Source organism: Emys orbicularis, chromosome 17, assembly GCF_028017835.1.
Source record: "Emys orbicularis isolate rEmyOrb1 chromosome 17, rEmyOrb1.hap1, whole genome shotgun sequence".
In the NCBI taxonomy this organism is placed as follows: Eukaryota; Metazoa; Chordata; order Testudines; family Emydidae; genus Emys; species Emys orbicularis.
In genome coordinates, this window is record NC_088699.1 from 12,282,174 (window position 1) to 12,310,143 (window position 27,970).

Genomic DNA, 27,970 nt, shown 5'->3' on the forward strand with positions numbered 1-27,970 from the left:
TCAGTAGGATACATGCACACACACATTCCCTCCTTCTCCCTAGGGATACTTAATGCTTTTCAATTCTTTACTCATCTGCAGTTATGCAACAATCACACTGCAGGTGAGAGAACTGCATTCCATTGAAATTGTTGCCAGGAAAGACATATATCTGCATCTGCTCTGGGATGATACATGATACGTACTCGGAGCTTGACGTGTGTCCTCTTGCGTAGCCATTTCTCTCGTGGATTGGAGGGGCTTAGTGTTGCAGGGTCCAAGCTGTCATTTTCCTTGACATTCACATTTTCATACCTCATCACCTGAAATGAGATTCAGGTTATAACAAATGATGGGCAGCCACCAGATTGGTGGGGGAGGAGGAAGCACAGTGCTGCAACAGTTTAGTTGTGTTCCCCAGTCATATGGTAAGAGTACGCTAGAGAAATGCGTAATCGGATCAGGAATATTAATGTACCTGCATTTCATTCACCTTAAGTGTCAAGCAAGCAGAGGATGTTATTGTATCTGCACAATGCAGGTCAGCAGCTCATTGTGTTGTTTTCCATTCACAATGAAGCAAATTTATTCCTGCTTCAGACTCAAATCCTCACAACCCACAGAAGCTAGAGTAAACAGTGGGAGTGTTACATAAGGATCGGGGACAGTTGCATCCTCTCCTCCTGGGCTGTGAAGCCATCCACAAAGCAGTCGCATGGTAGCTTATGGACCATAGTAGCATTTGCTGCAACCTTCCCCTTTCCTTGATGGGCCTGGTGGCCCTCTCCCTGACCCCACTTGCACTGGCTTTCCGCACCTATCCCCCATGCGAGTAGTTCCACGTATTAGGTCCATATGCAGTAGCATAACAACAAAGATGCCAGCACCATTCAGTCCAGTGGTTGAACATGCAAAGCTTGATTAAAATACAAGTCTAGCCATACTCCCATATGATCTAAATGTCAGCACCCAACAGGGAGCTATTGTGCTCTCTGTGGTTCTAAAGGAACAGTCTACAAACTTTAACAAGAGAAGGTTTGTACTCTGACTGGCGACCGATGGACCATGGATAGCATGAGGTTACTTCTGTGTAAATGAGCAACTGGCTCACCAAGCATAAACCTTCAGTTCAGCCTCCTCCACGAGCTAATGTGAAATGGCTGCTGTTGACTATTTCAGCCTCCATATGGATATCGTAACACTCCTTCAACCTGGTGTCCAAGATTCCCTCCTGATGGGCATTTAATAGAGAGGAGCCAAACCCAGAACCTTTTAAGCCAATCTGATGTCCCCAGCCTGGTTCACACTGAAATGGAAAAGTGCCTGTTGAGACGGAGATGTCCCAGCTGCCTAGAAGAGATGAGTGCCCAACTTTTTTAGGCAGTTTTGAAAATCTCAGCCTCGCTTTTGTTTTAAATGTATATTTATATGCAAGTTAGTGAGACCCGCAGACCTGCCAGTGCAGCTGCTGCTGTCTCAAAGAAAGGTCCTCTGAGTAAAAGCCTGCTATATACAGCCCCACGGCTTTCAACTGGAATTAGGGGCCTAATAGATTTACAAAAGCACCGAAGCAGGTTAGGCACCTATCTGAAACTTTAGGCACCTAAATACCAGTGTAAATCTGGCCCTAAGTGACTTGTTTAAAGTCACACAGGAAACCTGTGACAGGACCAGGAATTAAACCTAGGTCTCTGAGACTCCAATTCAGTGTTCACCACAAAGCCAGCATTCCTTTCCAATCCAGGCTAAGCAGCCATTTACTTGTAATGCTATGTTTCTGAGACAGTTGTTCCAATGGATTGGTTCCTTGCCTGTGTCAAAGTACATCAACAATCTCAGCAGGATCACCTGAAGAACCCTCTATAGTTATTGGAACAACTGACTAACCAATTAATTGTCCACTGTTTTTTACCTCACCCGCTTCACAGACAGAGGGGTTATTTTGAGAAGTGAGAGGAATAGCACTGGAGAGACAAGGTGGGTGAGGTAATATCTTTTATTGGACCAACTTCTGCTGATGAGAGAGAGAAGCTTTCGAGCTCCCACAGAGCTCTTCTTCAGGAATGGTACTGATCGACTTTGCTATCTCCCTCTCAGGATAGGGCTTTAATGGAACCATTGAAGAGCACTCAGTCTTGACATTTATAAAATATAATGTGTCATGAGCAGAGAGAAGGGCATTGCAAAGGTGGGGGCAGAGGATGAGGGGTGTTTCCCCTCTAATATTTAGAGGTATGAGAGGAAAGAAAATATCTTTTCATAGAAAATGACATGGTAACATTCAGCCCACAATGATTTTTTTCCCCTCCACATAAAGACAGCCAAGTCTTGCTGACTTTCCTCACATGGATAAACCTACTGGAGTTCTAGGGACTACTTGTATGAGTCAAGACAGACCTGATTTGGCTTGGGAAGCCTTTCACCTGAAGTTTACATCTGTGCTACTTGTTGTCTTAACTTGCAAAAAATCTTATGGGGAGAACGAACAGGAAAATCAAATTTGCTAATGGAAATATAAGTACAAGCAGACCTGGGTAACCCATGATTGGCTTTACTCTATACGAGTGACTGTCTAACAGGTATAGAGGACTCTGGGGTTTTAGTTTAGACAGGGTATTTATTCACCAGCACAAATCCCATTCACCATGGGCATTGCTCAGTCCAAGACAATTCGGCCCTACAGAACGTTCATTAACCTGAATCTGTATAGAGGCAGAGCGAACAAGTTGTACCTGTATTACCTAGTCATTTACACAGTGCTGTAAATCTACATGGTCCTTCAGAGACATGGTCCCTGCCCCTGAAAACCTTATAATCAAATTACACAAGAAAAATCACATACACGGGTCAAGACACAGCACAACAGCTCAGCTGCGCGCTGGGGGTTGGGGAACACTGAGGAGGAGAAGGTAGGAAGGATTGCTTGGAGAGAAGTAGGAATAGGGAGGGATTTGAAAGAGGAAAGGAGAGGGTGCTTGATAGAAGAGGGAAGACCATGCCATGATAAAAAGGCATAAAGTCCAAAGCTGGAGAAGAAGAGGGAGGGAGCAGTAAGACACAAGCACTGGAAATGAGAACAAATTGTGTGTATGTGTCTGTGTCTGCAGAGCTGAAAATCAGGGACTTGAATTCTATTACTTGAAGAATTATTTTCTAAAAATAAAATTCTAAATGTGACCACTTCTCTGCTTTAAGGAGAGCAGCAAATCTATTATTCCTTTAAATGGAGATTTGTTTTGTTTAATGGGTAAATTTTGCTTTTAACTGACTGATGATACTGTTTCTAGCAAAGTTTACTTAAACTGGCCTTGAGAATTCCACTGTGGAGAGAGGCTCTGACCATTTATTGCCAAGTTTGTGCTGAAATCCTCAGAAAGATATCTGCATAACCTCTTCAATCTGTCTACCTTAGGTGTTTCTAAGGGGCCCATTACCTTAATCTCTAAGCATCGAACGGGGAAGTTATGAACACTGGATCTAAGCCCCTGATTTTAAGCGCAAAGGGTGATGGATGATATGCTTGTATGAACTTTGCCAAAAAAGCATGAGTTACATTGAAGTTTGCAGTATCTGATAGATTGTTTTGCTAGGCACAGGCTGTGTATATGCATGTACCTACACACACCCATATCCACAATGGGCACAAGCGTGTCTTGCATAATTTTCAAACCACTCAGACATTCTGGGAATCAGACTCTGAATCAAACCTTGAATAGCAGTGGGTTCGTATTTCATTAATGGTGCGGGGGGTGGGGAGGCAGAGTGAAAAATAAATGGAGACACTACTAGGAACGTGGGGGAAGGTAAAAGAGGAGGCAGAAAAAATTGAGTACTGAAAAACAAATAGCATATACAGGATGTCTACCTCTGGCAGCTTAGCTTTGGATTGGAAGTTTTCTTCTATTCTTAGCACATAACACCAGTTAAAAGAAGATAGGCTTGTGGAAAGAAACTGAATCAACATGCGTGGGGGAGGGGAACATTTGACCTGGGGGAGGAAGGTTTACAAACCCCCAAATTAGAGGGTCTTCAAAAGTTGAACTCTGAGGTTTTTTGATCTCAAATACACGTAACGGCTATGCAGAATGTATAGAAAGAGTAAATTATAAGGGTAAACACAAGAAACACTTCCCTCCTCTGTTCAGAGATGGTAAGTGTGTGAAAGTCTTTCCATTGACTTCAAGATTGAGATTGGTTTTAGACTGAGTCCAAGATGTATCTATATTACAGCTGTCCTCTGTCCTGGAATAAGGAACATGATAATGACAAGTTTAACGGTCACTGGTTTCTTATGAAAATGCACAGGATTCTGTTCAAACGAAATGGCATGAAGTTACTAAATCAGTGTAAGCTGTAGATATTTTTAGGTTCCTTCTTGATAGGCAAATGATAGACTGATGAGGACACTTCCTACTCACTTGATTAACTTGAGGGATAAGGATTGCACTCTACAAAATGGAAGGACCCATTGAAAAAGGTGACTGTTGAAGAAAACAAAACCTCTTTCCAGATCTTGGCACCCGTGTCCAAGCTAAAGGTCCCCCTCAGTTCTGATAAAACCAGAGTTAATTAAAACAAGTATACATTGATACTGTACAGGGGCAGGAATATATAGGTTTTGACTCAGAATCGGCTGATAAGCTACTGCACCAACTGGAGGCAGATGACTCTTCTGAGAACTTGCATAAAAATTTAGCAATGGACTTTAGTGCTCCACTGACACACAGTTTTTATTCATGTTATGAAGCTCTTTGGCTGGACAATAAAAGTCAAAGAGAGACATTAAAAACTCCAACTGTTCATGTGTAGTGTTTCTTTAGTAGTTTTTCTGGAGCCAGTGGATCTCTTGCAAGTTGTGCATGTACCTTTTTCTACCTAGGTGTTATTAGATCTGTGTGGGAACTGGAATTCCCGTTCCAAGGGAAAACGCACATTTCCAAAAAAGATTTTGTTACAAATCTGAACGAAAAGTTGGAAATGTGCAATTTTCCATGCAATGGAAGTTTTAAAAAACAACAACCCTATTTCAGAAGAACTGAATGGAAGTTTTCAACATGTCTGGCTGGGCAGCTGGGGATCCAGAGAGCTGAGCAGGTAGGCCAGCCAGGCCAGTCCAGTAGGTGGGCAGTTGGGGAGCTGGGCAGTCCAGCGAGCCAGATGGGCTGGCAGGAAACCAGACAGGCAGACTCTGTAGAAAGTCAACAGACCCCAGTCGTCGGCGGGCGGGCTGGAACCTGGGACCTCTGGAGCTGTATGCATGAGCCTCTACTGCATGAGCTAAAAGCCATATAGCTGTTAGCTAAGGCTGTAGAGCAAACTCATTAATATCTCTTTCTCTAAGTGGTATTGGTGCCATTAGGAGGGACAGAACACCACAGCCAGGAGGTGCGTGTGTTACATCTGCATCAGCTGAATCGACACATCCCCAAGGAAAATTTTGGTTCCATCAAATCAGCATTTTTCAGATGCAGTACTCCTCCATCAGAAAAATTTCGACCAGCGCTTGTATTTATACTGTGCTGATCACCATGCAAAGAGCACCTACTCCTCATTTACACTCCTTAGAAAATCCTCTCCCAGGTAAACAGAAGTCAACTTACTCTTGATAAATAAAGGTAAAACACACACATACTAATCATGGGGTCAGACTAATGTCTTGGTCACTCGGGGCCTGTTTTATCAGGAGTCAAAGCTCAGACTCCTCCATGCCCTCCGTATAAACACAGTATCCAATTAGACCAACCTATTATTTCTTCCAAAGTACATCAGTGCTGCCTGATATCAACAGCATCTTCTGTTACCAAAGAGTAGCGCTTACAGTGCCATACTGACTATGCAGACAATTCTGATCCAAAAATATAACCTTGATTAAAGCCCAGGAACTTGCACATTAAATTACTATTTTTATCCTTTGTGCCTATTTTTAGATGCCAGCTTATGACAATTCATCTCTTCTTCATTTATTATAAGTGCTTTTCATCTTCAAAGAGATTTGTAGATAACTATTCAGCTCTCACTGCCGCTTGTTTTGTATTATCTCCCCTCCCCACTTTTTGGGTGGTACCCTAGGGAAGCCAAGCAGAAAGGGCAAATGCCTTCCCAAAGATCAAGGAGGATATGACAAAACTGAGACTGTAACCCACATCTTACTTCCAGTCCTGTGCTCTAGCTACGAAAGCATCCTTCTCTTATAGTATATAACAATCATACCTCACCTGGACACTAAAGAGGTGACCTCCACCTGAGTTGACAGCAAAATTGAAAACAAAACAGAACAAATGTGAGATGCCGCTGGGAACAGTGCCAGTGCAGGGAGTGGAAAGCAGATGTTCCTGACTCCCGGTCATGTGCCTAGACAATGCCTGTTTCTCGGAAAGGATGAATAACTTTTCACCAAACGAAGGTTGCTGTATAGCTTAACATTCAAAGGGGTCTGATACAGATTATTACTGAGTCAGACTGAGTTATCCTTTAGACAGACATCAGGATAAAATTACCTGTCTTAAAATGAATGCCACGACGTCAGTTGATTCCCAGTAGCTGGCATGGAAGAGATGGGGCAGGGCCACTGTTGGGAATGCTGTTAGAACATCTGGGCAGTACAGGGCGTAATCTATTCGCTTTGTTCCCCACCATTTGGCAGTAACTGCAAAATAACAAACAAGCAACATGGCACCACGTTTCTAACAGATACCCTGTTAATAATCGCTATCTTTTTGATTTAGGCAACTTGGTTAAAAAGATTCTCCCAAAATTTAGGTTCCTGTAAAAGACATTATAAAGCCTAATATTAATTGTAATGTTTTCATGAATCAAAAACAGTCTATCATTTGGTTTCAAACAGTTGCTCAAGTGTTTTCAATGCAAATTGTACCATTAGTTGCATGCTACTTGGGGCAGGGAGCATATTCACAGATCCCAGCATGATGGGCTCTTGATTCTAACTGAGGGCTTTGCATGCTGCCATCATATAAATGATGATAAGTTATAATGTCTTAACACCATATACAATGAAACTGACTAGTTTAATTTTGTCACTTTATATTAAGAATTCACCCACAAATAGCTCTTAAAGGGTTAATCATCTCTGAATAATAGATGTTCTCAAAAAGGGTAAATTCATCAATTATAGATTAGTATTGTCCAGCAGCCAATAGGTTGCTTATAATGATCTATAGCACTTTAAGACACAGGACTTTTGTACATTCTTTGTAAATAAACAAAACTGCATCAAAGAAATACCTGACTATCACCAAATTCTCCTCCCAAATGGAACACCCACAGGGACCCAAACTTTGACTAGTTGCTTGGGTCAAAAAAGGGGCAACAGTATCCAAGATTGGAACATGCTTATAACACCTATTAAAATTTACTCCTTATAAATGACTTAAAAATACCCTTAATAAAAAGCATGACCTCAATTTAATTACCTTATCTGAGCAAAATGCAAAAAACCACAACTATATAAATGGAGGACATTAACCTGGGTTAATTAAAATTCTAGCTTTTTAGGCTCTTAAAAGCACTACTAGTATTCCTGGAAATGGAAGATTCCCTGTTCAAAATAAACCTCCATAGGCCTGAGGCAGATGGAAGGATTGCCACTGTATCAGAAATAAACACCACAAAGCCTCACTCACTACTGGAGATGTTTGCTGATGGCAAGCTCTCTGTTGACCCGGAGGTTTCACTGTTCATGCTGACCAAGCTTGTCCTCCTTGTCTTTCCTTGTGACTGACTCTGCGTGTCTGGAGATTCTGGAGTCTCTGGAGAGGCGGGTGTGACCCTGGAGATGTTCTCAAGAAACAGGGCGCTCTGGTTGTGAAGAGTGTCAGCTGCATGTTTTAAACATGAAAATCAAAGAGAAGAAGAACATTGTTTTCTAACAATTTCATTGAGGTCAGTGGGAATTTGCCTGAATAAAGATCATGGGTGAGGTTCACTCTGGACAGAGCAAGTACAAGCTAAGGAGCCTATATGAAGGAAGCTACCAACTCCCACTGAAATTCAATGAGAATTGGCTACCTTAGGCCTAGATTTTCAAAAGTGACGACGTGATTTTGGATGCCTCCATTTCTGTGACCAGCTACATCTCAAATAGGCCTGATTTTCAGACAGTGGCTGCTTAGTTCTTAGAAAATCTGGCTCCTCTAAGGCAGGGGTTTCTCAACCTTTTTTTTTTCCTGAGCCCTTCCATCCCCACCAACAGGCTATAAAAATTCCATGGCCCACCTGTGCTACAACTGTTTTTCAGTAGATGACATTACTGGCATTTGAGGGTACCAAGCAGAGCAATTGCCCAGGACCCCACGCCACAGGGGGCCCCGCAAAGCTAAGTTGCTCGGGCTTCAGCTTCAGCCCCAGGCAGCGGGGCTTGGGATTCGGCTTTTTGCCCTCGGCCTCAGAGAGTTTAACGTCAGCCCTGCTCTCTGGTTTATTTTGCTGGACGCCCTGAAACCTGCTCACAGCCCCCCAGGGACCCCGGACCTCTGGGTGAGAACCGTTTCTCTAAGGTATCTCAGACTGGGCACCCAAAAATTGAGGCATCCAAAAATCACTAATCAGATCTGAATATCTTGGCTTAACTCCTTTAGGTTCCTTTGCAAAATCTTGCCTAATTCCTTAAAATAAGACTTAAGTGAGTCATATGGTGCATAGGCCTCATGCTGGCCCATTCCACAGGGGTGAATTTCACCCTGTTGGATGTGGCACATAGTTAATCAATCAGTGCAAGTGCTACATGCCACTTAGACAATGGTACATTATTATTATTATTTGCATTGCTATACACGATTCCCTGTAGTTCAGGAAGATAGGGACATTCTCACACTCAGTGGATTTTGGGTTTCCTCCCCCCGTGTTTTCCACTCCAATTTTAGTTTTAAAGTTTATTAAATCACAAAGATGCCTTTTTCCAATGGAAAAAATGAAACCCTTGTTATTAAATTAATGGAATCCTGATGGTCATTCATTGACTGTGAAAGATTCATGTGAGCATCTTTCTTCGAGATTGAATTTTCTGACTCATCTCATATGCTCCAACTTATTGCATTAACGTCCATTAGCTTTGCCCAAATACCGCCTGATTTCCCACCAAAAATAAATGATTGCAAATAAAAGGAAGTGCGACAGAAGTAAACAGGTTTAAGGAATCCTCTCTAGGTGCAATAAAAAAGTCATGAGCAAGTGGTTTTACTGCTGACCTATTCCAACTGAGAAGTAGTTGAAATTATATTTTCAGCCTATACAAGAATAGTAAAATGTCTGATACCAAAATCATTACCCGGAAATAAAAGAAGAAGCAGGTTTCTTTCTACATATCTCACTACTTTAATTGCTGTTTGATTGCTGCAGAGTGCACATCCTAATAGTCCCAGTTGGGAAGCTAAATACGAAATAGCCAAAATGTGGTGAAGTCTATTAGACATCTGGCTTCCCGATTTTTATACGTCTGTGCACACAGACAAGTTTTTGCACAAATTATTACAGGGCTAAATATGGACAGCACAATAGGACTGCTTTGAAAATGATGAGATATGTTATCTTTCCAGGCCCTATTGATAAGATTATGGAAGGGATGGTATGATGGGATAGCCTAATTTTGGCAATTAATTCATCTTTGCCTATTAGCGGTAAATATGCCCAATGGCCTGTGATGGGACACTAGATGGGGTGGGATCTGAGTTACTACAGAGAATTCTTTCCGGCTATTTGGCTGGTGAGTCTTGCCCACATGCTCAGGGTTTAGCTGATCGCCATATTTGGGGTCGGGAAGGAATTTTCCTCCAGGGCAGATTGGCAGAGGCCCTGGGGGTTTTTCACCTTCCTCTGCAGCGTGGGGCACGGCTCACTTGCTGGAGGATTCTCTGCACCTTGAAGTCTTTAAACCACAAGTTGAGGAATTCAATAGCTTAGACATAGGTCAGGGGTTTGTTACAGGAGTGGGTGGGTGAGATTCTATGGCCTGCGTCATGCAGGAGGTCAGACGAGAAGTTCATAATGGTCTCTTCTGACCTTAAAGTCTATGAGTCTATTGAAGTCAATGGGAGTTTCACCCTCAGATTATCTAGGCAGTACCAATACGTGGAAGAGCAAGGTGTAGGAGACTGACATTATTCCTGTGATGTTGATTTCTTTATTCCCCTGATACTATCAAACCAATTCTGTAATGGTGTAACAGTGATGCTTTAGAGAGAGTGGACTGTAGGCATGTCTGTTACATACAGAATTCTTGCTTCTTTGTGACTCCTGTAAAAGGACTGGCCAACTACCAATGGACAGTTTGCAGCACAGCCGAGCATGGTTAATGTGTATTTATTTAATAAAATAGACCAACTTCCTCTCCCACCATCCCTACCCCGCAAATATGAAATATAAAAAAAATAAACCAATTCTGATGGTGCATCTCCCGCATCCTTCGTATGCTGATTGTCTTCTTAGATTGTAAGCTGTTTGGAGCAGATACCATTTCTCCTTCTATGTGGACAGTGCTTAATATTGTGGGCATTACCAGAATACAAATAAGTGATAACAGTCACACTTTAAATTAAGGATACATTTATAAGTCGCTTATAAAGACAAAATTTATTAAAACATCTACTAATCATGTGTCAAGGATCGTTAAGGCCAACAAGTCAATAGATTGCTTATCACAATGGCTTATAACCATGTACAACACCTTCTAGTGATGTTCTTGTAACCATCTATAACACATACTACCCAGGTCTGTAACATGCGCATAACATTTATCAACCATTTATAAATGTGCCATTAATATAAAGTGTGACCAATAACACTTTCTTTAAAGTGGCTTGTCCATCTTGAATACACATATGAAGGGCAGGCATCTTAAGGTGGTTACAGTACCAGCTACAAAGTGTTAAAGCACAACTGGTAACCAGTTGGATGGGATGTACGGTAAGGGAGGAACGCTGATCAAGAGCAGACAAGGCGGGCAGAACCTGCCTTGTTTTTCAATGGACATCACAAACCCCTAGTGATATTGGCAAGAGGAGAAAATGGGACTCAGTCCAGAGAACAGAGCAATAGAAGCAGAATGGTCCATTGCACTGGGTCTCAACCTATTTACCATTGCGGGCCGCATATGTGTTACGTGGGCCGCATCCACACAATATATACACTATCTGTATGGCCCTGAGGTTGTCACATGGGCCGCAGCTTTGTGCTGGTTGGGTCGCAAATAGCCCACAGGCTGCGGGTTGGGAACCACTAGTCTATTGCAAAGGGAACTTGACAGGGATTCAGGAGACCTGAGTTCTGTTCCTGGCTCTGACGTGTTGTGTGACTTTGGGCAAGTTACTTCTCCTCCCACTCTGTCTTGTCTATTCAGATTCTCTTTTACCACGTGTTTGTAGAGTGTCTAGCATGGTGGGGCCCAGATCTCATTATTGTCATAGAAATAATACTAACGTGCTGGGTTTGCCTTCCCACATCCAGGTGTCACCAGCTTCCATTGTACTGAACACCACAACTATTTCATCACATTCACACAGAGGGGAATGCAATGGGGCCTGCCCACGCAGTCATGATAAGCCCCAGTTTTTAAGGGCATAATAGAATCTCCCCCTAAAAAATGCATCTGAAGCTTAAATTTTCTGTACATTATTGGAACTGATAATGCTTGAAAGAAATGCAGCAGAATGGGTTTCCTGTGAACACACACTGAAACCCTTTGCGAGAGTCTGGCTTATTTTGATTTCAGCCCGAACATCTCAACCGGAAGAGACAGCAACCAAACCCTATTACAATTGAGCCAGGGAAAGCAATTAAAGTCTAGCACCAAATAATGGAAGATGAGGTTTGGAGAGAATATGCTGAATTGTAGTTTCCATGGGAACATACCACGTTTTGAGTTTCCTCAAACCACACTGAAAACCTTCTTACAAAAGAATCCTGCTAAACCAGAAGGGCAGGACAATCTGTGTGTGGTTAAGGGAAGGCTAGAGAATATAAAAAGATGAAGAATAACTTTGTTGCTGTTACTGTCCCAGCAAGCCATCCTGGTGAACCGGATATAAAGTGTGACTTCTAACAGAATGCCTCTATAAAAGGATCTCACAAGAAAACTACAAACATTACTTTATGCAGCGTAGCTATAGCTGTATTGGTCCCAGGACATTAGAGAAACAAGGTGGATGAGGTAATATTTTTCCCTTTGTGGATCTAGCTGTAGTCCTTTTAGGATAACAGTTGGATTTTGTTAGGGATAGGAAGGCTTACTAGGCTTAATATTAATATGTAATATATGGAGATATACCTATCTCATAGAACTGGAAGGGACCCTGAAAGGTCATCAAGTCCAGCCCCCTGCCTTCACTAGCAGGACCAAGTACTGATTTTTGCCCCAGATCCTTAAGTGGCCCCCTCAAGGATTGAACTCAAAACCCTGGGTTTAGCAGGCCAATGCTCAAACCACCGAGGTATCCTTCTCCTCTCCCCTCCGACTTGCTCTATCCACCTGCACTTGGGATGTAGTCCACTGGTAGAACATATAGCAGATATTAAACTGATTCTACATTTATTCTCCTACCTTTTTATATATCATGAATATCATGTTTCCATACCATTGTCCCATACATTTCAAGTATCTCCATTCCTTTTCTTACTGTGTGATGTAATATGAAGTTGCGGAACTGTTAACTAAGGTTTGTAACCTGTCCTTTAAATCAGCTTCTGTACCCAATGACTGGAAGTTAGCTAATGTAACGCCAATATTTAAAAAGGGCTCTAGAGGTGATCCCGGCAATTACAGACCGGTAAGTCTAACGTCAGTACCGGGCAAATTAGTCGAAACAATAGTTAAGAATAAAATTGTCCGACACATAGAAAAACAAACTGTTGAGCAATAGTCAACATGGTTTCTGTAAAGGGAAATCGTGTCTTACTAATCTATTAGAATTCTTTGAAGGGGTCAACAAACATGTGGACAAGGGGGATGCAGTGGACATAGTGTACTTAGATTTCCAGAAAGCCTTTGACAAGGTCCCTCACCAAAGGCTCTTATGTAAATTAAGCTGCCATGGGATAAAAGGGAAGGTCCTTTCATGGATTGAGAACTGGTTAAAAGACAGGGAACAAAGGGTAGGAATTAATGGTAAATTCTCAGAATGGAGAGGGGTAACTAGTGGTGTTCCCCAAGGGTCAGTCCTCGGACCGATCCTATTCAACTTATTCATAAATGATCTGGAGAAAGGGGTAAACAGTGAGGTGGCAAAGTTTGCAGATGATACTAAACTGCTAAAGATAGTTAAGTCCAAAGCAGACTGTGAAGAACTTCAAAAAGATCTCACAAAACTAAGTGATTGGGCAACAAAATGGCAAATGAAATTTAATGTGGATAAATGTAAAGTAATGCACATTGGAAAAAATAACCCCAACTATACATACAATATGATGGGGGCTAATTTAGCTACAACAAGTCAGGAAAAAGATCTTGGAGTCATCGTGGATAGTTCTCTGAAAATGTCCACGCAGTGTGCAGAGGCGGTCAAAAAGGCAAACAGGATGTTAGGAATCATTAAAAAGGGGATAGAGAATAAGACTGAGAATATATTATTGCCCTTATATAAATCGATGGTACGCCCTCATCTCGAATACTGCGTACAGATGTGGTCTCCTCATCTCAAAAAAGATATACTGGCACTAGAAAAGGTTCAGAAAAGGGCAACTAAAATGATTAAGGGTTTGGAACGGGTCCCATATGAGGAGAGATTAAAGAGGCTAGGACTCTTCAGCTTGGAAAAGAGGAGACTAAGGGGGGATATGATAGAGGTATATAAAATCATGAGTGATGTGGAGAAAGTGGATAAGGAAAAGTTATTTACTTATTCCCATAATACAAGAACTAGGGGTCATCAAATGAAATTAATAGGCAGCAGGTTTAAAACAAATAAAAGGAAGTTCTTCTTCACGCAGCGCACAGTCAACTTGTGGAACTCCTTACCTGAGGAGGTTGTGAAGGCTAGGACTATAACAGAGTTTAAAAGAGAACTGGATAAATTCATGGTGGTTAAGTCCATTAATGGCTATTAGCCAGGACGGGTAAGGAATGGTGTCCCTAGCCTCTGCCTGTCAGAGGATGGAGATGGATGGCAGGAGAGAGATCACTTGATCATTGCCTGTTAGGTTCACTCCCTCTGGGGCACCTGACATTGGCCACTGTCGGTAGACAGGATATTAGGCTAGATGGACCTTTGGTCTGACCCGGTACGGCCTCTCTTATGTTCTTATGTACTGAAATTGCCCTTGATAAATCGATAGCCTAACAAGGTAATCACATCCACATTAGCAACTGTATTGATAGTTGCAGTCAAATGAGTAATCATCAGGAAAAAGAACAGTTCTCAAGGCTAGCCAAGCCCCAGGGACTGTCAAAAATTCATCTGACAAAGGTCAGTCTTGATCACCATTAAACGCAAGGAGACAACTTTGGTTTACTGAAACTCTTAACATGTTCTTTGCATGTTGCTTGTGAAACAATGGTGGCTCACTGGAATAATAATAGACAGTAGGAACAGCTCAATGCGGGCAGAGATTTGATATGCATATAAGTGACGCCATAAATTAACCCCTCTGAGTGGACTTAGAGATGGATGCTGTTGCCTACTGAAGAGAAAAGGAGATCATCTGCATAAACCTGAGCCACTTTTCCTTACGATATCGGACTCTAAATGGAAAAAATAAATCTGATCAATAGGTCTGAAAGTTTCAAGCTTAATCCTACACACAGTGCAGTGGGCATTAAGTCTTTTATAGTCATTCAGTTAGCAAGAATTGGAAGGTAGCTATAGTAAACTCAGTTTTCACCATGTTCTCCAGCTTGATTTATCTACATCCTTCCTGTGAGTCACATCATGAAGTTCCCTTTCTGGTGGTAACCACTTCAACTGGGTTTCCAGATTCATTACCTTTTCACATAAAGGCACCAGTTAAGAATGCTAGGCCCACAGCTACAATAGAACCAGTCTCATTTTTAACTATGTTCCAAATCTTCTGAAACAGGATCTGGAGAAGAGTCTCTTTTTTAAGATGAAGGGTTATCAAGAAAGGAAGTTTTGGAAAGCGGTATAAACATCATGAAATGCATGGGATTAGGCTTCTCCGTAAGGGCCATGAAACCTTTCAGTTTTAAGACTTGCACTTTACATAAAGGATATTGCAAGCTGGTCTGCCACAGGAAGGAAAAATCCATGTAATCAACAGAATGAATCCCATATTCATATAGCACCTTTTATTCCAAAAGATGATCCCAAAGCACTTTTATTTTGTTTAAATTAAATGAGAGGATTTCATCCTTCATTGAAATACAGCTCACTTTGGGGTAAAACATGGCAACAACTTAAGTCTACATAGATTTGAAGCCAGGAGGTGAAGTTGGAGTTTCCAGTTATTCTGGGATTAATGCAAAAAGTTACATGGAATCTGTTATAATCACAAGAGTTCAGAGACTCTGTTTTACAACTCATGCAACAGACAGCACCTCCAGCTGCACACTGGCCTTGTAAGAACGTTCTGGGAAGTGGGTTCAACATGATCCCAGAAAGAAGATCTGCTACTACTAAATCAGCAACACCACACCGTGCAGCATCTGCAAGGTCTCCCCTTCAAGCATTCACTCTATCTGAATCTGCTTAGCTTGAAAGAGCAAATGGGACCACCATGGAAGACAGCAAGGCTGCACTAATACAGTATCCTGTATCTTTGCTACCAGTCCTATGGAAGTATTCTATGGGCCAGATATTTAAAGTGATCTTGACATGGTCTCCTTTTTTGGAAGGCATAAGTCCTGCCATTTAGATGTCTACATACCTGATTTGCTAGGATATTTATGTAGAAAGGTGTCTAAATGATAGCATTTGCAGACACTATTCAGTATTGGTGCAGAAACATGCCTGTAAAAAGGAATCTGCATTGAGAATCCAGCCCTCTATATTAGCCTGGGAATAAGTACTTTGGATTTAGCACATACAGGCTGTAGCTACACTAGACAAATCCAGAGCAGCTTCCAGGGAAGAGCAAAGGATATTAATAGAGATGAAGAGATAAATAATAAATAAAAATGAAGAGAGATGCACCTTTGAACAGGGAACTGGATGGGTGAGACAATATTAAACAGCAACTCAAACTATTTGGAGTCTTCTGCACTAAGTAGTGAAATAAAGCCAACTGTTCACAGTGGGGAAGTGTCTGCAGCTGAACCTATTTTCACTGAAAAGTCTCTCAGTCAGGCTGCTGCATAATTCATAATCTTGCCCATTGAGCATAGGAATGCTTTACAAATCTTAGATCCAATTTGTGTTATGTTTTATACTGGAGGGAGACAACAGTTGGATAACACAGACTGCCAAAAACCCAAGCAAACACATCTCACATATCCTAGGAGGCACATCCAACAGACTTAAAAAATTTCTGAGGCACACAAAGAATGATCTGGAAAAAAGAGTAAACATTGAGGTGGCAAAATTTGCAGATGATACAAAACTACTCAAGATAGTTAAGTCCCAGGCAGACTCCGAAGAGCTACAAAAGGATCTTTTGTGACTGGGCAACAAAATGGCAGATTAAATTCAGTGTTGATAAATGCAGAGTAATGCACATTGGAAAACATAATCCCAACTATACATATAAAATGATGGGGTCTAAATGATGTTACCACTCAAGAAAGATCTTGGAGTCATTGTGGATAGTTCTCTGAAAACATCCACTCAATGTGCAGTGGCAGTCAAAAAAGTGAACAGAATGTTGGGAATCATTAAGAAAGGGATAGATAATATCATATTGCCTCTATATAAATCCATGGTACGCCCATATCTTGAATACTGTGTGCAGATGTGGTCGCCCCATCTCAAAAAAGATATATTGGAATTGGAAAAGATTCAGAAAAGAGCAACAAAAATTATTAGGGGTATGGAACGGCTTCCGTATGAGGAGAGATTAATAAGACTGGGACTTTTCAGCTTGGAAAAGAATCAACTAAGGGAGGATATGGATAGAGGTCTATAAAATCATGACTGGTGTGGAGAAAGTAAATAAGTTTGTGTTATGAGGAGTAAATAACACTTCAACTAGGGGTCACCAAATGAAATGAATAGGCAGCAGGTTTAAAACAAACAAAAGGAAGTATTTTTTCACACAACGCACAGTATACCTGTGGAATTCCTTGCCAGAGGCTGTTGTGAAGGCCAAGACTATACCAGGGTTCAAAAAAGAACTAGATAAATTCATGGAGGATAGGTCCATCAATGGCTATTAGCCAGGATGGGCAGGGATGGTGTCCCTAGCCTCTGTTTGCCAGAAGCTGGGAATGGGCGACAAGGTATGGATCATTGGATGATTACCTGTTCTGTTCATTCCCTCTGGGGCACCTGGCATTGGCCACTGTCAGAAGACAGGATACTGGGCTAGGTGGACCTTTGGTCTAACCCAGTATGGCTGTTCTTATGTTCTTAGAGAAGCATGATGGGATATATGATTTCATGCCATTCAGAGGGATATATGTTCCCTTGCTTTGGGATTGCCAATGATTGTCTAAGTACAGAGCAGAACCATGGCAAGATGATCTGCTATAGAGAAATTAATTTCTACATGCAAAGTATTTGGGAATCTGCTTTTTGTTTAAAACACTTTGACCAGCTCTATACCTGACCTTTGCTATCTTATTTCCACCTGACCCATCTCAGCATAGTTAGGGGATTGAATAAAAATACACAATAGCGTCATGGTGGATGGACCTCAATTATTAGTCTTGTTCAAAGTGGTAAAACTATTCCATTTGGTTTCTTGTTATAATTCCTTTATCCCTGAATACACTTATGTAGGCATCATTTAACTGTAATGAAAAATGTGGCCCAGTTTAACCTTGTTGAGGAAAAGAAATCTATAATTTCAAATGAAAAAACCCTGTCGTGATTTAACTGAGTTTCTCCATGAAATTATTGAAAGTTGACATTAAGCTGTTTGTCAAAGCGACACATTAAGTGAAGAATCAGTATTTTAGCTACTATAAAAAGGTTGACATTAAATCTAGTAACACTTGACTGATACTAGATTAAAGTATTAACCTCTGTGTTATCCATTTAAGTCATTGTGTTTGTTAAATAACCAGTAATGGATAAATGATAGTGCCCCGTATTAGTACTGTTATTTTGGGTTAATAGATGGAACTCAGTTCATCTGAAGTTTTGTTAAACATATGATTGTTTTTATTGTGAGATGGCATAACTTCAGATTTTCTGTAGCTTCTTAAACATGAAGTTAATCAGGATCAAATCTACCACAGTTTATTTACACCTTGGGCCCAGCACACGGTTTAGCAAACAAGACTGATGTTGGATTTATAGCTATGTTATTGAATGAGGAAAACAGGTTTGCACTGATTTGTGTTCTCATGAATCCAACAGATACAAAACTCTGCCATTTCACTCCTTTACCTTCCAAGCTCTGAGTCGCAAATGGCTTTTGAAATATCCTGCTGAGGCTTGAATTTATGTCTGGGATTTGTAACCAAAAAAAAAAAGGAGAATAAATTGTGGGCGATTAATAGAATTTTTGCACCATGTTATCAGTTAGAATGTTTCATCTCCGTGTGACTTTTTCCAACCTTATTTTCCATATGAAATTTTCACAAAGTCAAATATGGCACACTCCCGCCTCTCCACTTTTAGATGGAAAATAGACAATCTCTTAGGAGGTATGTGGGATGAGTCAGCTACAAATAATATAGCACAATGACATCTGAAATACCCATGTACATTTAGGTAGGTGTTTACTGGTAATGTACTTAACTAGGTTTCTGTTGTACCTATGTAGGATTAGTGTTTTTAAAAAGGATTTTGCTCTGTTTTCAGTAGCCAGCCTAACTATTTTATAAAACTGGCTTTGGAGGACTCTTTCATAGTAAACGGGGCATTGTTCACATGCTATAAGTGAACCCACCGCATACCTCCTACGATGAACCTGAATCTCTGTTACATTTACGGTAGCTATTAGAGTTAGAGAGGGGGTCTGGTCAAAAACGTTCAGTCCAAATATTTTCCCCGATGCAAAACTGGGTTTTTAACAAAAAAAAACAAAAAACAAAAATTGTTGTGTCTGCTGTACTCAAAAATGGATTTTTCATCAAAACCCCCAAAATGTTTAGTTTTAATATTTTTTTTTACAATTTCTTTTTTCATTTTTGTCAACACTTTCCACACTAAAAAATACTGAAGTAGGCAGACACCTAAGTTGCAGTAAGAGTACGTGAAAGAAGGGGCTGTGAAGTGGCACAAAGAGAGCAGAAAAGCATACCTTTAGGAACCCTATGTCTTTCATTGCATCCCTTTGGGCTTATAACTACAGAGTAAAGCAATACCCCTCGTGCCCTAAAGTTATCTGACTATCAGTATGCTGGTTGTCAAGTATCAGAGGGGTAGCTGTGTTAGTCTGAATCTGTAAAAAGCAACAGAGGGTCCTGTGGCACCTTTAACACTAACAGAAGTATTGGAGCATAAGCTTTCGTGGGTGAATGCCCACTTCATCAGACGCAAGACTGATGAAGTGGGCATTCACCCACGGAAGCTTATGCTCCAATACTTCTGTTAGTCTTAAAGGTGCCACAGGACCCTCTGTTGCAGTATGCTGGTTGTATCTGTATCTAAAATCCTCTTGAACAGAGTAGCTGAAGAGCTCAAGAGACTAATGGGGTAGGAGCGGTGAAATCCAAGCAATACAATATGAAATCTTTCTCATACCTAACTGGTGTGATCTTCCATCTCCCAGTGGAAATCTCTGGTACCTTGGGACGTTAAATGGAGGCAAGAGGTGGAATTTTTTCTCCAACAATGGCTCAAGCCTGGAGGCAGAGGGATCAGCAGAGTGAAAGAAACTGTACACTTGGCTGCAAGCTGGACGGACCTGGCACACTGGAACGAGAGAGAGAGAGAGATCAGCATTGCATCTTTATGGGTTGCTCACGTATCTTTCGAGAGGTCTAGGTGGGGGTGTGATTAAATATATAGTCCCTTCAATTCTACAAACAAACAATAGCCCAAACTACATATACAGTCAAAAGGCAGGAGATTCTTCAACTAAATTGTTTCATACTCCTTTGGCGATGAAATGAGCTTTGCTGAAAGGTAATTTTGCAAATGGATCACAGTCTGAGAAATAGGCAACCTGCTGAGGCTAAGGCCAGCCTTTGAAATCAATGGAAGCAAGAAAGTCAATAAAGTTTTAAAACCTTCTAAATATATTATCGAACATTGCACCTATAAAAGCATGAGGCATCCTCTGCTTGGAATATTTGAAGGCAAAACTATTTGATGGGCACATTAAATAGGAAGGATTGAAATGGAGATGAAAGCTGGAGTGGGTATGTGAAGCAAGGCAGCTTCAGAAGTCAATTTATTGAAGTTAATGCATAAAATGAAACTGCACACATTAAAACAGGAGAGCGTGGCTTGTAATATTTGCCAGAGAGAGGCAGCTACGGAGAAATTCAGACAGCAATTGTAAATGGATGTTTGAAAATCACCCGCTCGCTCAGCTAATGAGGCACTCTTTCAATTGGATGTACAGCACTGAGATAGAGACATCTCCTGTACTCAAATGGGTGATCATAGACGGCTGCTGGGGTCTGTAAGCCAGCAGGTGTAGTCACTTCCCATCTAACCAAACTGCATTTGGATCACTGTGAACCTCTCCAGCGTTAGCAGATCAATCCATTATGGGCTAATTATGCTAATAGACTTAGTATATTACAGCAGCACAAATATGTTACAACAGTCAATTCATTAACTGTAGGAGTAAAGAATGGATTAAAGTACTTATAACAGATGTTTGGGAATATTATGCCGGCTCCCACTGAACTCCATATGAGCAGGATCCGTCCCTTAATGTTTTCCAAACTGCTGTGCAATAGAATAATCTCTAAACTCTTTTCTGTTACAGTTTATTACTGTTCTCTTGCACTGATCCTATCAAACTGATAACACGCATGGTGCTTTTCTTTAAGGCTCATTTGCTTGTGCAACATTATTCTTGAACATCATCCAAGTGCTGGTGTTGTAAACACCACGGGGGTGGGGGGTGGAAACAAATTGTTTTGGGGCACTCCATCACCCCATCATCTTTAATGTATTTATTGTCACAACCCACCTGGGAGGTAGGGAAGTGCCATTATCTCCATTTGATAGATGGGGAACTGAAGCATAGAGGCAAAGGCCCAGATCCTCAAAGGTATTCAGGCCCTTAACTCCCGCAGTGACTTTCTCTAGGTCAAACAAGGAGTCTGTAGTGGAGCAGGTACTTAAACGCAGGTCCCCAAATCCCAGGCTAGCATCCTTATCACTAGACCATCCTTACCTCATCTCGTATCAGTTTTAACAGTCAAGATGAAAGATTCCCACATTTCCCACTTCCTTCTGAAAGGATTCCCAATGAAATAGGGCAGTGGTTCTCTACCATCTTTGAACTGTGACTCCATCTTACAGAAGAATATTGTTTGTGTATCTTGCCTCACCCCACAGTCTGGGACACATCTTCCAGAAAGAGAATGGAATTAGGGTTGAGAATCCAGCCCCATGTTGCAGAAATAGGCCTTAGGCTGCTTTTACCCGGAGGGGGAAACCTATATGCCAGACTGATTGTTAACTTGAGAACTACTCTGAAGGAATCTGCTTACACTCAATTACTCTGTGTTGCAGGGTTTTCTGATGGAGCTTGTCCTGAGGAGAGGGCTCCTAAGACAACAGGCTCAAATTAGAGAAGGAAATAAAAACAACACATAGGCTCACTATCATTCTCAAAAGTTTCATATGGTGACAGCCGACATGTTCAGCCAGCCGCTGGATAAAATGTGATGTACTTTGGCTCAGGCACCGCACATTCCTCAGCCACATGTGCTCTTTGGGAGAGGAATGAAAGAGTTAAGCTGGCAAACACTGAAGCTTGACAGGCTTTGTAAGCCCCCCTGCTGCTATATGGGCTTTGAAAATCCATGCCATATAAGCTGCAAGTCTAATTGGCATTTAGGGCCAAATGATGGTACCATGATCTGACCCTTAAAGAATCCCCATGGACAATCAATATGATGGCAGACTGTAGCAACAGCTTACAGTATTATTCACTTTATACAGGCAGGATGCTGTGCCAGGAACAGCAGGGCAGAATGTTCAGACATACTCGGTAGCCTCCTCATCAGTTCTCAGGGTAATGAGAAAATAAATTTTTAAGTGTTCTTATCAAGAACAGGCTGTTAAAAATAATCACTCAAGAAGGTTTCAGTTCACGAAGGTGTCTAAGCAAAAGCATGTCCGTTGCTAGGCATTTACCTCCCAGAGCTGGGGCCCAAGTTCTGAAATGATGTCTAAACTGCACCAAGCACCTATCAACTGTACTTCCTAAGTTGGACCACATTCAACTTAAACCAGATTTCTGTTCAGTCAGGGCTAACCTGAATTAAACAGCCAAACCACATGTGACCTCAAATAAGCTATCAAAGCATCATCTTTTCAGTTAGCCTCTGTTTAGACAGGTGCAGTTGACTGCAACCCTAAAAAGTAGGCACCTATTCAGCCTATGGCTTGTGCATGCAAGTCAGGTAGGTGGTCACCACCGTATGGCTGCCTCTGCATTTGGAATTCACAGAAATGGGTAAGCATCTACTTTATAGGTGAATCCACTGCATGGGCAGAAGCCAGCAGGCAACAACAATGGTCACTACTGAAAAATTTGCCCCAATCAGGCATCTCCAAGAGTGAATGTGTTGGGTGCAAGGAGTAGTAAGTAGCTCATGGATTCATTGACAAATTTCTAAAATACAGTTTAGGCTTTAAGTTCACCCCTTTCTTTTACTGACCTCTCTAGTTCATCTGGAGGAAAAAACCCTATTCTCCTGAGTTGTATGTCATGGAGATGCAGATCCTGTACTCTGGGATCTTATCCTCTGGGAGTGGGAGGAGATAATCAGAGTGTTTGCTAAAGACACTCTTTCCCCCTTCCCATTAGTACCTGAATATGGGCTACTCATTAGCCTATCAGATGTTTTATGTATTATTCATTGTATATCATTTGCCTATATTACTAAAGTGTAACTGAATGTGTAACTTTATCTGATATGTTCTGGTTCTGTTTCCTCTGTCCATTTTTTATGCTCCCTGTGTGAATGTTTGAGGGAGCATAACTGGATTGTAAGGATTAATTAATACTTACAAAATGGCTACCATGTTTCTATAATTGCCATTTTTGGGTCTTTTTAAAAAAAATTGCAGTTCTTTGAACATTTTGAAAGCATGACAAGCTAAAACTCAGTGCAAAGCTTTCACTGTCTTTAAGAGATTGTCTGTAGTGCTCCAAGTAGAGGATCCAGTAGAAAACTTTGCTAGTCCCTACAGAGTTTCTGGTCACTGACATTATTTTGGGAAGACCATGAGATGTATCCATTTCAGCAGTTCTATGGATTGAGTTCCAAATACTTAACGAGGTAACTAGCTAAAGTAATTGGTCAGCTTTAGATGAAAAAAGTTACCCATAAAGCTCTGAGGCCACGGTCTGCATGCTGAGAAGAGTGTGAGTGCTAGAGAATATCAAACTTTGGGAAAGCTTTGATGGACTAGAAAACCCTGAATGAGGAACATAGAAGGTGGAAGAGTATGAAATTGAGCTGTAAATGATTTGTGATTTAGAGGACGAGAACTGTGACTAGACAATTGGAAGAGCAAAGAAAGAACTAACTGCAAGAGAGGACATTAAAAATTGCTATGGAGTGTCAGGGGAATGTTGAATGGGGGGGGGAGGGGGAAATAGAAGACCCCTTTAAAAGATAGCAAAAATTGGAACCAAAGTTCACTTTTTAGCTAGATTCCTACTACCACAGAAGAAAAATCAACATTCAAAGCTATGATGCCTGAGCACATGACAGATGTTATATATATATTGTGTGTATACATTATACAGCATCCCACTACGCCATGCGGTCCCATTCTGCAGCAGGAAATACACAATCCATTGGGCAAATTTTCCTTTGCCCACGAACTCATAAAACATTTCATTTTAGTAATTAGTAAAAACACAAAATAAAACTTTAAATCAAAAACGAAAGGACGTCTAGCCTTATATTTCTCATGTTTTCTGCTCTCTACCTCTCATCTCAATGAGAAGTGACTCTGACTCCACCACTTTACTAACTTCAGCCATATGCATGACAGGAGCCTTCTGGTCACACATTTTCCTTTCGGCAGCACGATTCAACTTTTTCCCCCCCTATGGAATTCTCCTAACGAGAACCTCCCTCTGAGGACTGACAACACTTCACGTTGCATGTAGACTCTGCTCGTGCTGGAAATGTCTTTGAAATACTGGTCAGAAAGGTTGCTCTCAAAAGCAGCTCTTTGCAGGATATTTGAGGGAGGAGGGAAGTGAGAGCTAATTGGGAGAAATAATTTGTAATAATTCAAAATACTGTTAATTTAGCAGCATGTTGCTGCTCAGTATTCCACAGTGCCTGAAGCGATGACAGTTGCACTGTTCCAGCATTGTACTCAGACAGTGAGGAGAGAAGGACTGAAAGCGAGAGAGATTAGAAGACTATGGCCCTGATCCAGAAAAGCATCTAAGTACCCGGCGTAGCCCCACTGAAGACAATAGGACGACTCGTGCTTCAAGTTAAGCAGCATCTTAAGTACATTGTTGGATTGGGCCTTAAAACCAATAAAAACTGGGGTATTGTAGGAGATTTGAAAGTACAAATATCAGATTGGTAGTAAACACGCAAGTTGCAATAGAAAGATCTTTGTGGTTTCTATATTTTGCTACTGGCAACAGGTAGGTAGGTAGGTAGGTAGATAGTAAGGGTAGCCAGAAAACAACTCCATTTCATGAAACATTCAGGTTTTGAAATTTGTTTTCATTCCGATGAAGAACAAAACCAAGACCTTTGGAAAACTGTTGTGAAAAAAAAACACGAAAAGAGAAAGAGGGCGAGGCCCACCCCAGAGTAGCCAATAGCCGGATAGTCAAGGCACTGACCTGGAATGTAGCACATGCTCTCTCTCTCTCTCTAAATTCCATCTTTCACCTGAGAAACCTTCCCAATGAAATTTTCATTTAAAATTGCACATTACTGCAAAACATTTCACTTTGGATGAAACTATATTTTTTTGATGGCAAAAGGTTTCATTGGAAACCTTTCGAGCAGCTGTAATGGACAGTCAGTAGAAGCTTCTTATATTTATCACAGTCATCTGTCATAGATTTAAACAAAACCAGAAATTAACCCTGAAGACCATCTAGCTATACATTCATCTACCACATGTTACTGCATGCTCTCACATTTGTCACCGGCCACAGAGCTCGGACACATTATTTCGCACATTGCAGCATACAGATGTTATGCTAACAGAACCTGACACAGCGTGAAGATTCAAAGGATACAACTTGTCTCCGGAGAATGGGGTGAGTCACCAGAAATAGTGTAAATATCCAGGTGTGTATTAAAAAAAAATATTTTTTTTTACTTCACTGGGCATTAGGCCATCACTAAAGGGGAAAAAGAGGTTTGTGACTATCACAAATAAGACCCAGATTCATCCAAATGCCACCTGGAATAAGTCTCTGGGCCAAATTCCGAGGTGATTTTTTGGGGCACTTTTTCAGGGACTGTTCCTACAATTACATTTATGTATCTGCTTGTAACAGTACGACACTGAAATGCATAGCCAGCAGTGGTATGAGTTACACATGAGGGTGAATGGGTCAGAAAACAGGTGTAAATGGTATAGTACCCTAACATGCCCCAGTTTGTCATGACTGATGTACAAAATGAGTACAGCTTACCTGCCAAGAAAGCAAAAACAGGTGTGTACAGTCCAAAAAGCAAATCAAGAGGAGATTAAGCAAGGTGGCTACAATTTGTATTTGCACCATTTCTCAATACTTCTGGGCCCAATCAGTTTGAGCCCACTTATCCTAGGTGCTGAATTTGCTCCCCATGGAAAGCTAAAATGCTGCAAGTTACACGTTAAAGCCATATTCTGCTTAGTTGCACTGGATTCATTAAAATTACTCTGAATTTACATTGGTAAATAGTAGAGCAGGATTTGGACCATTGTGTACAAATACTGTATACCAAAACAGTGCAAGTGTCACTGCTTAAGTTGGCATTTACATAAGGTTGCCAAGCCTCCAGCATTGTCCTGGAGTCTCCAGGAATTAAAGATTAATCTTTAATTAAAAATTATGTCATGTGATGAAACCTCCAGGAATACGTCCAACCAAAACTGGCAACCCTACATTTACGTCCCTGCTGAATTGGGACCTTTAGCATGCTGGTCCATTACAGGTAGGAATTCATCTGCTGTCTCATCTCTAATTTTGCTTAATGGAACAGTGTGTACCTCTCTTTGCCCATACTGGCCATTAAGCAGCCAGTATTCAAACCTTGAAAAGCACTTACCATCCAGTCCAGACAGAACAGTACTCCTCATGGCCAGTACTAAACCAAGTGGTGATCCAAACAGGAAGAAATCTGAAACTTCAAATTCAAACCGTCCCAGGTTTACTTCCGAGAGACTGGAGCTGCTCATAGGAGGAAAGTCTGCATCGTTCTTCATAACACTCGCGTGGATACTGAACAAGGAAAATGGATTGACTTAACAACAATAAACCAGGGGTCCCTTTCCATCTTGCTGGGCAAAGGCTCTACTTCAAAGAGGGGCTGCTTAGAAAACTCCAGTCTCGGTCTGTAGGTCCAAATTTTCTGCTTTACTAATGAGACACTCATACAGCAGAGCCACACCCTAACCATAATGGCTTCCCATTCTTTCTGTTACAGTCATCTGGAATATTTTATTTTCTGATGCAGCTACATAGTAAATTTGCTACTGTCAAAGATCAGTAATTCCCTGCAGTTAAAATACTTGGCACAGAAGACAGCTGTGTGGGCATTGCATGACTCAGGACTACTCCCCCTCACCCCCCAAAAAATAATTAAAGCCACATACAGGAATTCACTGAAAAAGTGTTTGCTGCAAATTGTAATGGACCCAAGTTGTGTAAGAATCTGACTCAAAAATGTCATTGTACATGAGAGTTTTTGGTGTTACAAGGATCTTCATGTCCATGAGAGTTTCTCTGACTTTTCACTCCCGCTTTGCAGCTATCTACTTAATAATAAGCAGCAGTCTAGCTTTTAATCTGCATTGTGAAGTGATTTACAAACTTTATATTAACCCTCAAACCACCAACAGTTGAGGTAGGTAAGTATCATTATCCCCTTTTTTAGAGAAAATGGATTCTCTACTGACAAGCATCTTACTTCGCTATTCACGTCTGTGCAAAGCTGGTGTAAAATGCTCCCAAATCAGAATGGTGGTGTGCCAGTCCCAGAGAAGTCAAGAGTTTAATTTTAAGAGATGCAGGATATTCTGACTGCCAATGAAGTTCTGGGTGCTTATCAACTTTTGAAAATCAGGCCTCAAATTATTTACCGTAGACCGCACAGCACATCAGAGGCTCAGCCAGGAGTCCCTGGCTCACAGTCCTGCACTCAGAGTAAAAGACCAGGCCTTTTTTCCAACCTGAGAACTTAATGGTACTGTCTTGAGCCCATCAATGTTGTACCTGATCTTCTCATTGAGAAGAGATAAGACACTTTGAACTCAAACCACTAGGGACAGGGTTTAGCACCCCTACAGTGCCCCCAAGTTTACAGTCATGCAGAATAGAATGAATCCAGGAGTCAAATTCATCTTCTGCTTGGGCAGTGCAGTTACTACTCCATCCCTAAATTGCATTATTGGCCCCATGTTGCGTCATTGCTACACTACAAGGTAAGAGAAGCTAGCACAAAGTAGCCAAGGCAAACATGTCAAAGTATACAGAACAAGAAAGTTTCCATGCTTAGGAGGTATCCCAGTCATCTCATTATCCAAACTGGGATAACATCTCTAAATTAAAAAACAACAACAATTGTTAATAATCCTACATGGAACTG

General features: G+C 41.2%; 1 protein-coding gene across 1 annotated transcript in view; it reads right to left on the reverse strand.

Moving 5' to 3' along the window:
* Window positions 1-27,970, reverse strand: part of PITPNM3 (PITPNM family member 3) — a 240,367-nt gene that overhangs the window by 15,286 nt on the left and 197,111 nt on the right. Inside the window, exons 10-14 of the mRNA XM_065418512.1 lie at window positions 26,432-26,604; window positions 19,731-19,901; window positions 7,620-7,814; window positions 6,477-6,625; window positions 186-302 (exon numbers count right to left, since the gene is read on the reverse strand). Of these exons, the coding sequence (XP_065274584.1) occupies window positions 186-302; window positions 6,477-6,625; window positions 7,620-7,814; window positions 19,731-19,901; window positions 26,432-26,604 (805 nt within the window). The remainder of the gene's footprint in view (window positions 1-185; window positions 303-6,476; window positions 6,626-7,619; window positions 7,815-19,730; window positions 19,902-26,431; window positions 26,605-27,970) is intronic.